The sequence below is a fragment of the Haliaeetus leucocephalus genome, unplaced genomic scaffold (assembly GCF_000737465.1).
Source record: "Haliaeetus leucocephalus isolate CR32 unplaced genomic scaffold, Haliaeetus_leucocephalus-4.0 Scaffold173, whole genome shotgun sequence".
Classification (NCBI taxonomy): Eukaryota; Metazoa; Chordata; class Aves; order Accipitriformes; family Accipitridae; genus Haliaeetus; species Haliaeetus leucocephalus.
The window spans coordinates 10,410,470-10,424,598 of NW_010972609.1; the positions used below are offsets into that span (position 1 = coordinate 10,410,470).

The 14,129-nt window shown below is 37.0% G+C and overlaps 1 protein-coding gene across 5 annotated transcripts in view; it reads right to left on the reverse strand.

Annotated features, from left to right (window-relative positions):
* ZNF143 (zinc finger protein 143) overlaps nucleotides 1–14,129 on the reverse strand; it is a 50,630-nt gene that overhangs the window by 21,435 nt on the left and 15,066 nt on the right. For all 5 annotated transcript variants that reach the window (XR_774139.1, XR_774138.1, XR_774137.1 and 2 more), the window contains exons 8-12: nucleotides 11,541–11,615; nucleotides 7,028–7,147; nucleotides 5,928–6,003; nucleotides 3,445–3,570; nucleotides 238–417 (exon numbers count right to left, since the gene is read on the reverse strand). Coding sequence is in view for 1 of the 5 variants with exons in the window: in XM_010563797.1 (XP_010562099.1) it covers nucleotides 238–417; nucleotides 3,445–3,570; nucleotides 5,928–6,003; nucleotides 7,028–7,147; nucleotides 11,541–11,615 (577 nt within the window). In the remaining 4 variants the exon portion in view is untranslated. The remainder of the gene's footprint in view (nucleotides 1–237; nucleotides 418–3,444; nucleotides 3,571–5,927; nucleotides 6,004–7,027; nucleotides 7,148–11,540; nucleotides 11,616–14,129) is intronic.

Genomic DNA, 14,129 nt, shown 5'->3' on the forward strand with positions numbered 1-14,129 from the left:
GTTTTAAAGAACTTTGTATTCAGACCAAAATTACTCTGCCTTGACAGCAAGGCAGGAAACCTAACTGCTTAACTATCCTCAGCTGAGGTGAGACAAGGCCCAAACAGAAGTACCAAGCCAGGTCATATAAACATGACTACACCCAATTACAATGCACCAAAACAGTGTTCACAAGGAAAATGACACAGCCTCTCCCAAGCAGATTCCACTTCAAAATACAAAACATCATTCATATACCTGTGTGTATTCTCACATGATTCTTATAATTAGTTGCACTGGCAAAAGCTCTCCCACATCCTGGCTCTGTACAGTAATAAGGCCTTTCGCCTGTATGTGTCCTGATGTGAACCTTTCTAATATTAGATGTTGTGAATGACCTGCCACATCCTTCAAATGGACATTTAAAAGGCCTTTCACCTGAAAAAAATAAAAGAAAAGGTACACATGCAAAAGTTATAAAAGAACAAAAATCCTAAGTTACACTTGGACTGAATGCAGGAATCTAAAGCTACCTAATTCTCTCTTTGAGACCCTCAGTCAGAAATACCATGAACATGCCACTCTGGAGTGTTCTACTATTTAACCAAAACTAGCAAAATTCAGGAAAATCATACAATCTGTAAGCTAAATTATGAAGCATTTAGGTTAGTACTTTACGATGTATAAATGGACTCAGTTGCTTGGATTAGCTTCCACATTGTCCATATTCTAACATGTATTGAACACCTCCCTGAATTCATACATTCATTATCCAAGACAAGTGTATCATACCATTTGTACATTTGTCAATTGTAATTCATAAAATGAAAAAAATACTTTCACAATTTAGCATATAACCAAGATACAAATGGATTAGTAACACTCATTATAGAAAGCATTTAACCTTACATGAGAAGAACCAACTTAAAGACAGACAGTCCTGAAACTCAAGTTTCAAACCCCCAAACCAAAGCAATCACAAATACAGGTTCTTTTTAAAATAATTCTATTCACGTAATATAAATTTAAGCACAGTTACTTACATCATTGCACCAAAACATTTCACCATGCACACTAGATAAGGCCAAGCCCTGTCAAATACAGCAATACTCCTGACCTTTCAGATCTATCAAAGCACACAGAGGGGGAGAGCAAAGGGGGTTATCTCTGGAGAACTGCGAGCCACCTGACATGCTGTCCTGTTGTAACTTCAGGCTTCCTAGAGCTAAGTACATTTCACCCACTGTACTGCTTACCGAAGAGAATAATCTGAGAGCCAGAGAGGGCAGATTACCACTACAGATGTAACATCAAGTACTTAGAGACAGAAATAAAAAACAAAGTCCTGATAGAGACATTAATACCACGAAACTCCAAAGCAGTTAGCTCCTTGGCAGCGGAAACTGTAATTCGCTCCTTAGGGCAGCCGTTTCGGGAAGGTTTTTCAGCTTCCTGCCAAGGCAGTGTGTGTGTATTAAGTGTACACGCCTCAGTGTTGTGTTACCATGGCTCCCCTAATTCTTGCTTCAGCACAGGACCTCAAATCATGCCTGAAAGGAGCAGGGTTGCAGAGTCAACCCTGCCCAACAACAGACCCTGCATTAGAAACCAAAACAGATTGCTCTTAAAGAATGCCCGCAAGAATGTCATCCGACCGGTTGGGGAAGCCAGCCTTTTAAGTTTCTAATGTACTTGTTAGAAAAGCGACCTGTTTCCAGGTGACTGAGATTTCCAGCACTAGAAATGCAAAGCAAGTCAGAAGCCTTCAAGCTCTGCCCTAGAGCAGCTATGAGGAACCATCCACACCAGCTCTTCTGATACCAGAACAGTGTGTCTAGGGAAGTCACGGAGGAACCCGGGGCAAGCATTTGATGGCAACAGAAAGTGAGACTGGCCTGCCACTGAAAGAGAGCGGAAAATCACTTTTGCCTAAAACACGCAGAAAATTAAGAAAGCGCTAACCCTGCTCTACATGATAAAGGAATGAAAAGGTTTCAGAGCCATGGGAGAGAGTGGGCAGAGCCCAGACTTGCCTCCATCGGGTGCACTGTTGCAGCTTGCATAGGGTATGAGCATACACTACTCCATCCATCTGCACAAAGGACTTGGTGCAATTTTCTTATTCTTTGGCCTCCTGCAACCACTAATAAATCTAAAAAAATACACCCCTGAACTCCAGTCCCTGTACTGATGGGAGTCTATGACTGTATAATTAATATTGTTCAAATGGGTAAATGGTTATATAGGGCTGACACAAGTCTTTTGTCTCAACTGCTAAATTAGATCAAAGCAATTAAAATACCATACAACTTCTATGGCCATAAAGAAGAAAACAGTCTACAGCTAATCAAGTTGTAGTCCATACTACAGAAATCTTTCAAGTTCATAGTCTGTACTTGATTTACTACAGAATGTCAAACAGCGTCTTCTGGAACTGAGAACAGATCACACTTCCATGTCTTCATCCTGATGACCAATTTAACATCAAGATAGCAGTAATCTCCACAGACTGTCTTTGAATACAGAAGGCTAGGAAAGCAGAATTATCTCAATGTAATCCTGAGTTTTTATAATTTTTATCGCCTGCTTTTATTACCCCCCCATTGTTCTTTTTAATCTGAGAAAAACCTATTTCATTTGTTCTTTTTTACTGTCTTAAGATTCAGAAAGTTCAGTGGAAAAACTTGTCGGTGTTCTAGCAGGCAAGTAAATATACTTAATGGAATAGTATTACTAGGTTAGCAAGTGATAGGTTATTCTCCTGACATTTGAGGGTTTTCTTCCTTTTTTTTGGAGATCTCAGGAGCAAAGGAGACATTGGACAAACTTGTTTATATGTGTGTGCACCCACAGAGTTTTGCAGAGTGTAGTGTATGCTGTCTAGAATTTATTTGTGTTTTGGCTTTCAAATAAATCTTTTTTTAGACAAAACATAAGATTTTATCTTTTATGCATTTGGAATTTTTAATAGTAGCTGGTTTTCTATACTTTTGTTCATTTTTCTGCCACAAGCAGAGAAGGGAAATCAGGATAACAAGCTCGAACTATCAACCTTCGTGAAGCTGGCGTGCAGGTTATCTTAAAGCACCAAAACTTAAGAACACTGATGCCATTTCTAAAAGGTGAGCCATATTACTGAGGAAAAGTTCCTTCTGTTACAGATGCAAATGAAACTGTAAAGGCACCAAGTGACTTGGTGACAAGGTAAGTGATGCATTGCTAGAAATTAGTGCATTTGCAATAGCAGTGTGAATGCTTAAGCACTTTTTCCAAGAAAAGCATGCTGAATTTGCAGTAAATGCTTACCATGCTGAAATGCTGTTGAACTCACTGGGCTTCAGAAAGAGAATATACACAGGCTGATTTCATAAGTAAAGTCACAGAATGATCAAAGAGAGAAAAAAAAAAATCTACCTAAGTGAATTAATTAAAAAAAAAAAAAAAAAAAGGGGGTGATAATAGTACCTGTGTGGGTTCGAATATGTTTCTGCAGGTCTCCTGAAGTCTTGAAAGATTTGGTGCAATTTTCTTCTGTGCAGCGATAAGGCTTTTCACCAGTGTGTGTTCGGACATGACTTTTTAACCCATACCCTGAAGATCAGAAAGGATATTATAATAGTATAAACACAAAATTAGGCTACTCATAAACCATCGCCATCAAAAGCTGCACTTGCCATTCCAATCAGGAAGCTCCCTGATCAGTAAAATTTGCTCTTTCACTCTTCACAAGCTCTTCATTCTACCATACAGAGCAGCAGAACTCTAGATACAGTTTAGAAATTCTTTCATCCTTCATTCAGTACCATTAACGAAGTCAGCAGTAAAAGCTCTACTGGTATCAAGGCTCTAAACTCTAATTATTTTAAAGCATATTATTAACATTATCACATATATAAGTGCCAACTGATAGCAGTCATGGACACTCATTCCCTTTAAGATTACTTTTAGTGATAGCTTATTTCCACACATTCTGTATGGTATGTCTAAATATTTTGATGGTTTTAATATTTTGTACCAGCTGTGGAAACTGGTTTGCTGCTAGGTGACTGTAAAAGTGGGATTTGGTAAATAATTATTAGAAATCTTATACTAACACTATGATTGAAACAATAGACAAAAGTATAGCCAAGCAATTAACTAGTAGAGGTAGTTACTCATAAGTTTTGCAGCTCTTTGCTCTTATGACTAGATGTTCCTGTACGCTAGATGAGAACAATGTTGAAACTGACCACATGTGTTTGAAACTGCGTTAAGCTTCAAGATCAAAGAACAAGGACAAGAATAAAGACTTCAAGGACAGCCAGCAAGAACTTCAAATGGGTTGGTGGTCATAAAAGCAGCCCTTCGACTCAAATGGATCCTTCATTGCGCATGATCGGATGTAGGCAGTACTATGATAATCAGTCATAGTAATTTTTATGTATATGTATACTAACCTGATTAGTATGTAATTAGTTATTCTATATAACCTGTTTGTGCTAAAGCTGTGGTATGCAGTCTAGGTGGAACTATCCCCCGTGCATCCAGCGCTGCAATAAAGAATGCCTGCTTTCTAAAACTCCAAAACAAGTCTTAGAGAGTTTCTTTGATCAGCTTTTTGGTATCATTAGGAACTCAATCGTCATCAAAAACTACCAGTCTAAAGCGAGCTTTGGATCAGGCCCTCTGTAAATTATTTTGCAAAGAGCATTTTACCAAGATTTTCCTTTCTGTGTTTCCCTGAAAAGATCTTGACTACAGAACCCTGAAACAGCCATTTTAGAAAATGAATTTGAGAATTACTTGTGTCCACAAATGATGTATATATTTCTACAAGATAAAGTAACAGTCTGTAAGAAGATGGCACCTGCTTTAGTTTCACAGTGTGCTCTCCCCAAAACAACTGAAATTCCTATTCTTGATGTTTTTAAAAACACAAAGCATGTCTACCAAGCTGACATCTGAAATAATTTCATGATCCAACCCAGGAGAGTTCTTAATATTTAAACAGAGAGCATTCAGTACTTAGAATGAGCTTTATCAAGGATTGCTGAACTACAGTGGTACAATGGCTCTGACCAAAAATATGGTATTAACAGACAAACAGCTGTTTATAGCCATAGATCAGTCTGTTGCAAGGGAAGAGCCTATTTCATTCTGTAGTTTTGAAATCCCTTCATAAACTCTATGCGATTAAACTTAGGTGCAACCCTTTAAGTGCGGTTGTTTCCCTTTTGACCTTTCTCATCAGCATTTCTTTTGCTTGTTTCTATTCAAAGAAACAGTATTAAATGCATTAGATCAGATGAAGTTACTTTAAAAAGACTACAGGTTTAAAAAAAAAAAATAGAGCCTAACTTCTCTAAGCATCATACTAATTTACATTCAAAGTAAAAGAATAAAATCTGAAACAAGTTTTGCTCTTTCACTTTCTTCCATGTTTCATTCTTCATAACTGCATTTTGCATGATCAAATTCAATCTCAGGGAGAGCATAATTTACGAACAGAGTATTCTGTACAAAATGTAGAGCAATGTCACTTCATGAGAAATGTCACTCTTTGATACAAATTCAATAAAGAACACTTAAAAAACCATCTTCCACCAAAGTTCCTTTCAAATTTGGAACAGAAGATCAGGTATTTGCCTCTAGCCAACAGGTCTGGCTTTTTATTATCACCTCATTTAACTTATACTATTAGTTTCATGTTAAGAAAGGCCTGTTTTTTCAACATAAAATCTGACTGTAGCATGACAGGTGAAGAGTAAGGGAAAGTGTCAAGTGTTTCACCTCATTCCTCCTTCAGTAACTAAATCCTCTGTCCTTTCTATATGCTACGCTAGCTGAAATGATGACTTTTTTTTGCAGTTCTCCCAAGTTATTTACTTAGCAGTTTAAAAAAGGCAACATTAAAAACTTACTTTATACAAACACTAACAAGCAGGAGGAGCTAGTCTACAAAAGATTACCTGTCGCAAAGGCTTTGCCACATCCAGGATGTTCACACTGATATGGTCTGTCTCCTGTGTGTGACCTTTCATGCACCTGTTAAGACATCCCATACACTGACTTAATGAAATGTTGTATCTGATTACTTCAACACAGAAACAGTTCATTCTCTACGACAACGTTTTAATTCTCTTCCTAAGATTCACATTCAAGTGTCTTCTTTTTAAATCGGTGTTAAAAAAAATAATGAAATATGGTAACAATGTTTTCCCTAAAACTAAAGATGTCTCTTTCCAAGGTCTAACCTGATCCTTTCAGGCTGTTTTGCAGAAACCATTTCTGTAAATACACAGAGTTGCCATCATGCAACTACATTAAAGACAGTATGTAAACATGCCTCAGAGCCCACCATCTGATTTTTAACTCCGCCAAGTGCTTCTAATGATCCTCTTCTATTGCATGAAACCTCTACAGCAAGGACACCATCTTAACACATGATCCATAGAATCAATTACTCACTGACTCCAGAGCGTTTTGTCAGAGACACAGCAGCACTGCAAGGAGTTTACCTCATTGGCAAGTGATCATCACAGCCTAAGCTGCAATGTGAACAGCTCTACACCCTTACTGTTTCAGTAATTCCTTTACTTAATTTAAAAAAGGAAGAGAATTAAGGACTTGCCACCTGTAAAGAAAAGATGTTCCAGCTTTTCACTTTGAATGTTGGATTTTTTGAGGAGGTAGACTTTGTATTATGATGGTAAAATCTTTCAAAAATTGGAATTTTTGCATGATCACACATACATGTAAAGTAGATAAAGTGAACGCTGGATTTCAGTATTTCTGTGACACTGCTGGTAGAAACTATCTCAACAAGAGATTTCTTACATGCTGGCAATATAGAAGCCCAGCATGATCCCACACCCGCATATATCCAAAACACTAAGCAAAATCAGCTGAGCACCTGGGACAACCAATTATTCTAAAATCAACCCAATAAACATTTGACAAAACAGCACCATTGCAACTGGCTCTCTGTTAATGTGTTACTTTTAACCACATAATCTGACAAAAAAAATCATGCCTGCAAAGTAACAATGCTCATTTTACATCTCATCACCTTAAGATGGTGAGCTGTTGTGTACAGTTTTCCACAGCCATCATAATCACAGCGAAAGGCTTTCTCTCCACTCTGCTGAGATTTTGCAGTCACTCTTGTTCCATGTCCTTGCAAGACAATCTTAAAAAAAAAATTAAAAAAAACAAAACAAAACACAATGGATCAGAAAAGTCACATACTTTGTTTTGCCACCAAGCCAGAGCTGATTGTGACAGGTTTCTTTTGTCTCTCTTTGCTACGCCATGTATTTCTTAGTCCTCAATAAATAAACTAAAAATAAATAACAAAAAAGCATAAATTCTGATGAAAGGAAAATGTATTTACTTGTAGCTAGCAAATTTAAATGTATGCATTAATTAGCCAAATAACAACAAAGACAAAATAATTTGAAATATAAACCCAGAGGTAAGATGACCAAATTAGCAGACAGAAGAGGTTTAGATTACATCTAAGGCGCTGGATCCATTCCTAGGGGAGATTAGCCATAAATCAGACCACCTTCAAAGATAAGTTCATGCAAAGGCCAAACAATAATTAAATGCACTTATAATGAGCACTTTTTGAAAATGAAGGAAAGCATTTTGTACTTTGTCAGTGATGCATGTGTTTTGATCAAACTAATTGGAGCAATTTGAGCTAAGTTCTACTCTCCTTCCTGACATGACACAACAGGAAAATATACAGAATAGCTTTGCGATGCAACTTAAACCCCTTTTAAAGGCTTCTTCATACACTAATATGCAAGAAACATTCATACAGACTGAAGAAAGAAGGAGAAGCCCAAATGTAAACATTTTGATACAACTATATGCAAAGTAATCAAGACTATTTTAAAAGGGCTATACTTCTTTTAAACCACCCCCCTTTTCTTATGGATCCAATTCTATTCTGAATTGTCAAAAGAACATTTCACAGAATGGATGAGGTGGGCAGGCACCTCTGGAGAGCCTCTAGTCCAACGCCCACTGCTCAAAGCAGGATCAGCTGCAGCAGGTTGCCCACAGCAGTATGAGATGGGTTCTGAGTATCTCTAAACAAGGGAGACTCTTGAAGGCTACCACCAGCCTCCACATTCCCATCTAATTCTTCCTGGTAAGCATGAAGTCCAGCAAAGTGTCTCACCTTGCCAGCTGCTTAATAACCTGCTTTAGGTTGCCCGTTGCCATTTGCCATACCTGAACTCCAGAAAACTCCTGGATTTCATGTGCCCTGTTATGATGCTCTTCCAGCAGATATCAGGCGGTTAAAATTCCCCATGAGGACCTGGCCCTGTGAACATGAGGCTTCTTCCAGTTGTCTGAAGAAGACCTCACCTTCTTCCTGATCAGGCACTCTGTAGCAGACAGCTACCACACCACCACCCACACTGGTCTGCCAGCTAATTCTGACCCTTTGGCTCTTGACTGGCTCATCACCCATCCCACAGCAGAGTCCTGCACAGTCCTGCTGTTCGCACATGAAGGGCAGCTGCCCCTCCTCTCCTTCCCTGCCTGGCCTTATTAAAGAGCCTGTATCCATCCATCACAGCACTCCAGTCATCTGAACTATCCCACCACATGCCCCTCATCCCAACAAGACTGTAGCCCTGCAACTGCACATAGACCTCTAATTCCTCATTCATATAGACCAGAAATTTGACTGAGAAAAACTTTCCTACAGATTCTTCAGGGGGATGCCCCCTGTTACCTTCAGACTGTTCTTAAGACTAAAGATGCAAAGTTGAATATGAAATTTTTAATCAACTGAAATGTACAACTCCACCACTTCAGAAAAGCTTCTCTGGAACCACGAAGAAAAACAACCTCATGAATCAAGAAACCCATTACTAATACTGTTGTTTAACCTATGATACCATGAATCACAGAAGTCACTTTAATACATTAAGGATCATGAAGACAATGCTTGGTTGAGCACCTGCACTTAAGCATTAATTTGTTTTTTCTATCAGTAAACCTGCTAGTAATTTCTTTGTTGTTTCAGCATATAAAAATATGTATATAGCTGCTAAGATCTGCTACAAAGCTGAAGTATGCCAAAGTTTAAAGGAAAATTAAAACAGTTCTATAATCAACGTGCTAATATCTGTAAGGAAATAACCAGACATAATTTTACCAATATTAAGATTGATACAAAGGGGGGGAGGGGGAATAAAACAAACAGAACACTTAGGAAAAAAATCAGTTGAACATCACAAGCATTTGTTTGTTCAACTGTGTGCAGTGCAGACGTATGTATTTCTTCACAATACATTCATTAGTATGACTTGAGGATTATAAAGAATTCAGTTAGTATTATCATTCAACAAGGACAGATACAGTATTAAAATTACTGTTCTTAGAAGACAATATACTCTAAAGAAACTAAAAAATTCAGATGTTAGGAGGCACAAAATCAGAAGAACATCACAAATAAAGCACCTTTATAATAATGCAAAACTTGTTGAGAGGAATTGTGTACTTCAAAATACTTTTAAATAGACAAAATAAATTAAAAAAACCCTAATTTAAAAAGAAATCACAAATGCATCCTGAGTTCTGGTAACACAGGAAAACAAAAAAGGTAACAAAGATCTCAGATAAGATTTTTATATTGTATATGTACAAATTTCAGTCATATGATTCTGCTTTTATTATGAACAGATGGGTATGGCAGGTTTGAAACAGAATAGTGTGTGATATCCATTTAGGCACACATAGTCTTTTATTTTCACGTGTAGCAATCACAAAAAGGTTTTCTGCTTTTTTCTTTGGTGAAAAACCTAACCACATGCAAGTCTGAATGACTACTTAGCAGCATGACATCTGTTCTGTTCTTGTGTTACCTGCAGGCTTAAGAAGTTTATAAATACACACTTATTTAATATTATATCTAAATATGAGACTATTTTATCCCAAGTAATACATTATTTCAGAATGAGTCACAAGTAGGTTTCTACTTAAATCAAGATATAAACTTTAGGATTTTCATACATAATTGATAGCTTTGGGACCCTTCAGTTGGTCAACTGCAGTCACCTTATAGGGGTCAGAATTTGAGACTAAGCCTCAATACCTTTTGAAATATCAGATCTTTTTTTGTTTGGAACACATAATGCTCCATAAAACTGGCACATTTCCACATGGCATATATGCTGCCACACATGTATAAAATAAAACCTCCAGATTCACTTTGGTTTGGGGCTGAGGCTGAAATCAACATGTAACTTGATACAGCTTATAGGTAATTTTGCTTAATACGCTCTTACTTCCACGTAAACAAGCAAGATCTTATCTTACTCATCCTTGAATTTTGCATTTTATTGGAGTTGTATCCCTATTCCAATCTACAAGTGTGCAAAACCTCTAAATTTCTTCATTTCATTTTATGAAATATATTCCAATACCATAAATAATGCATGTATTAGCTATTCTCTCCTTTCACAGTCATGCTACACAGGCAACAGTGGAGTGTCTGTAACTAAACATCGTGGAACCTGGCTTTTAAAAAAATTAATAATAGAGAATTTTGAGGTAAATGTCAGAGGTGAGCCTCTAATTCTTCCTTTCATAGATACTGTATTTTACCTTGGAAGATATTTTTCCTCCTTGGCTAGTTCATTATCTCATAAATTAAACACAAAGGAAAAACAGGGCTTCTCTGACCAAACCTTTCTCAATGCAATGATTTTTCCATTTTTAATTTTGTCGTTTGAACATGTGAGGGTATTGAGGTTTTATTATTACGTTTGTTGTTGGTCAAAATTCTTTGAAGCCCAGAATACGTTTTGGTTTGTCTTTTCCTTTAATAAAATACATTACAATGACAAATACCATTCTCCTTACATAATTTTACGGATTAAGTTTGAAACTTAATAGGTTGCAGCTGTATTTTCCATTACCCTTTGATCTTTTAGGTTAATATTTTCACATTGAAAAGGTTTTCCTATTTCTACATACTAACAACATGAATACAGAAAAAGAAATGGAAGTATTTTTCTGCTTTTTTTAAGCATTCACTAGGAGCAATGCTCTTATCTACTTATGTACTTACAAAACCCACAATAAAAGTCAGGGACTCTAACAGGGCAAGTGGAATCAAAATAAGTCACCAAAGAGAGAACAGTTCCAGACATATGCCTGGAATTGTCTCTCTTGAGAAGAAAATAATTCATTAATTGAGTCAGCATTCCTTCTGCTTTAAGGATTATAAGAAGTTAGTTCATTCTCTGTAAAAGAACTTCTGAAATACTTGCACCCTTACTGATGAAAAACTCAGGTCAGCTTGAAAGAATATTAGAAATCCAACATAATTTTTAATTACCTTTTAACAGAAAAAAACCAGAAAACAGTAAGTATTAGAAGATCTTTTCAAAATCCTTTGAAATGATCTTGTACAAAGTGAGAAATATGACCTATCCGTATAGGTTTGAGATCTAGCAGACCCTAGTTCTTGGCTACATAGGACTACCTAGCATGCATGCTTCTGGGCAGAGAAAACAGGAGAAATAGAAATTATTTTATATTGGGCTACATACCTGCATTTTTTTATCTTGTTCATTTTCACCTATCATTCCTGTGCCACTAACACTGTCATTTCCATCAATAGACACCTGAAAAATGAAATTGAAATGGGAAAAACATTTACAGGTTATTTTTATTCATCTGAAAAACAGGTTACAGACAGTTCCTGAGGGCTTATTATTTCATAGCTCTCTAGCTCCCTCTTGAAACATGGTTATCCTATAGTACACTAGCTTACATGAAAATCACCACTTGTAGCACCTGCATTATAGAATAGGTAAAGTGAGTATCTCAAAGTTGTATTAAAACAAGGTAGGAAAGACTGCAAGAACCAAGTATGTTAAATTAACAGACTGTCAAAAGTATTAAAATTAATAAATTTAACAATACTGAGTTCTGACAGGAAAAAAAAAAAGAAAATGTTGACTTCTTTTATAATAGGGTTGTATCTCTCACTCCCTGTTAAGCAGAATTTACTTGTTTCAAACAGCAGAACTCCTTTGGAATCAAAATACCTAAGACAATGTGTTACATCTCAATTTGAAATAGTCAAATTACAACAGCTAAGCAAAGACTTGTGTATTGCTCCACAGGTTTATTTTTAAAAACAGTCTACAGGAGGAGAAAGGTATTGCTACTTTCCAAGGAGCTTATAAAAATATCTGAAAGAGTATTAGATGTTAATTTGAAAATTTTATTTAAATAAAAATAATTGCCCAGTTAAAAAAAACCCAAACTCTCACATACATCAACTCAAAGAACATCTTATTAGTCACTGTAGAAAAAACTAATTTAAAGTAAGGTTTACGTAGTTTCCAGTTCCTTAATTGCCTCTGTATTGAGCACAGGCATTCACAATACTCTCTGCATCCATTACACTCAAGGTTGAGATTGCTGCACCTACATCTAGCCTAAGTGATTTTTTTCTTCTCTAAAATAGTTTGGCAGGAACCCTGTCTCAGCTGGTATGCTTATGGCCTTTCACTAGGAGGTCATAGCAGGCTCCTGAGAATGTTAATGGCTGTGTGAACTATCTTGCTCAAAGCATCAGCTACCAACATTTAGCTTGGAGACTAAAGATGAACTTATCCCATAAGAGGTTTTCAGACTGTACTATCTTTCTAAATTAGACGATTGTGAGCAATATGCTTTTGGCAACTTTGAGCTAAAACAGCAAAGAGAAAAGTGCCCAAGCAGATGCAAGTTTACATTACAGAGAGACTGCAAAGAGAGTCTGCAAGCAGGTAATTCTCAGGTGGTTATTTTTGAAGGAAACAATAGCCATTTGGGGACCTTCTCCTGCAGAATTTTTGAAGGGAGGGGAGAGAACCTGCACAGAAAGGAGACTTGAATCACTTCATCGTGAACCTCCTGTTGTTAGTTAAGAAAGGAACTACTGACATGAAATTCAAGTTCATCAGTGCCACTGGAAACAAATGATCCAAACAGAATGTGCATGTGATCCCAGGAACTGTACTTTTCCAGCAGCTGGGATGTTGCAGGAAAACAGCTTACGGAAGAAAAAGTATGCGTTGTAACCTCTTCACAATTCCATTACGTATCTTCTGACCTTATGTTCACTGAGAGCAATGTTGTCTTTTTTCCTTGGTTGCTTTGGGAGGAAGGTGGCATCGACTTAGCCCAAAATTAAGAGCACTCTAGTTAAGTCTTTGCATGTACTCTGCAAGATATGGTAAAGTAGTACTATGCCTAAAGCAGAAGCAAGGGACAATGAAAAATGTACATGTTTCACCACTTCCAGTGAGCTTCTCTGTAGTCTTCTTGGATCACTTTGTATGAACAGTTTCTACACTGATCTTGGGCAGGCTACTCATCTTTGTTATTTCTGCCCATTATGTAGGACAGAGGAACAGAGAACCACCACCATTCTCCAAATCTGCCTTTAAAATTTTCTTTGCCCTGTTAAGTTTTGAAGAGAAAACCTTCAAAGTTAACAAAAAAAGCAAGACACCCAATTTTAAACCTCTTTTTTTGCAGTATCGGGAGAATTCTGGAAGGATTCCAAGGAAGATCTTTGAGTTCCTCCTAAAAGACTGTCTCAGATTCTAAATAAATCTTTAGTCTGCCTTCAATTAAGAACATAAGAACACCTATACTGAATCAATCTAAAGGTCAATCTAGTGTACCATTTTGTTTCCAACAGCAGCCAGTAACAGATGCTAGAGAAAACAAAAGGAACAGGCCAAGCACATAGTGATACATTCCCAGAAATATTCTCCAACCTCCAAGCAATTTGTGGCTTAGGAACTTCCTGAACTAGAAGTCACATGTTCCTATCTAATAGCCCTGGATACATTTTTCTTCTATGAATTTATCTAATTACTCTTCGAATCCAGGGACGTATTAGCATCCACAACATCCTGCAAGCAGTGCCATGGCTTAACTTTGTGCTGTTGGAAATAGTATTTTTCCCTTGCTTTTCTAGAACCTGTCACCTGAGAGTTTCATCTGCTGTTTCCCAGTTCTTACACTGGTAAAGACAATGACAAGTCACTACTCTTCTTTGTGCCACTTAAAATTTTATAAAATTCTATCATATACTTACCTCGTGTATTTCATGTCATCATTGTTGCCCCTTCCTG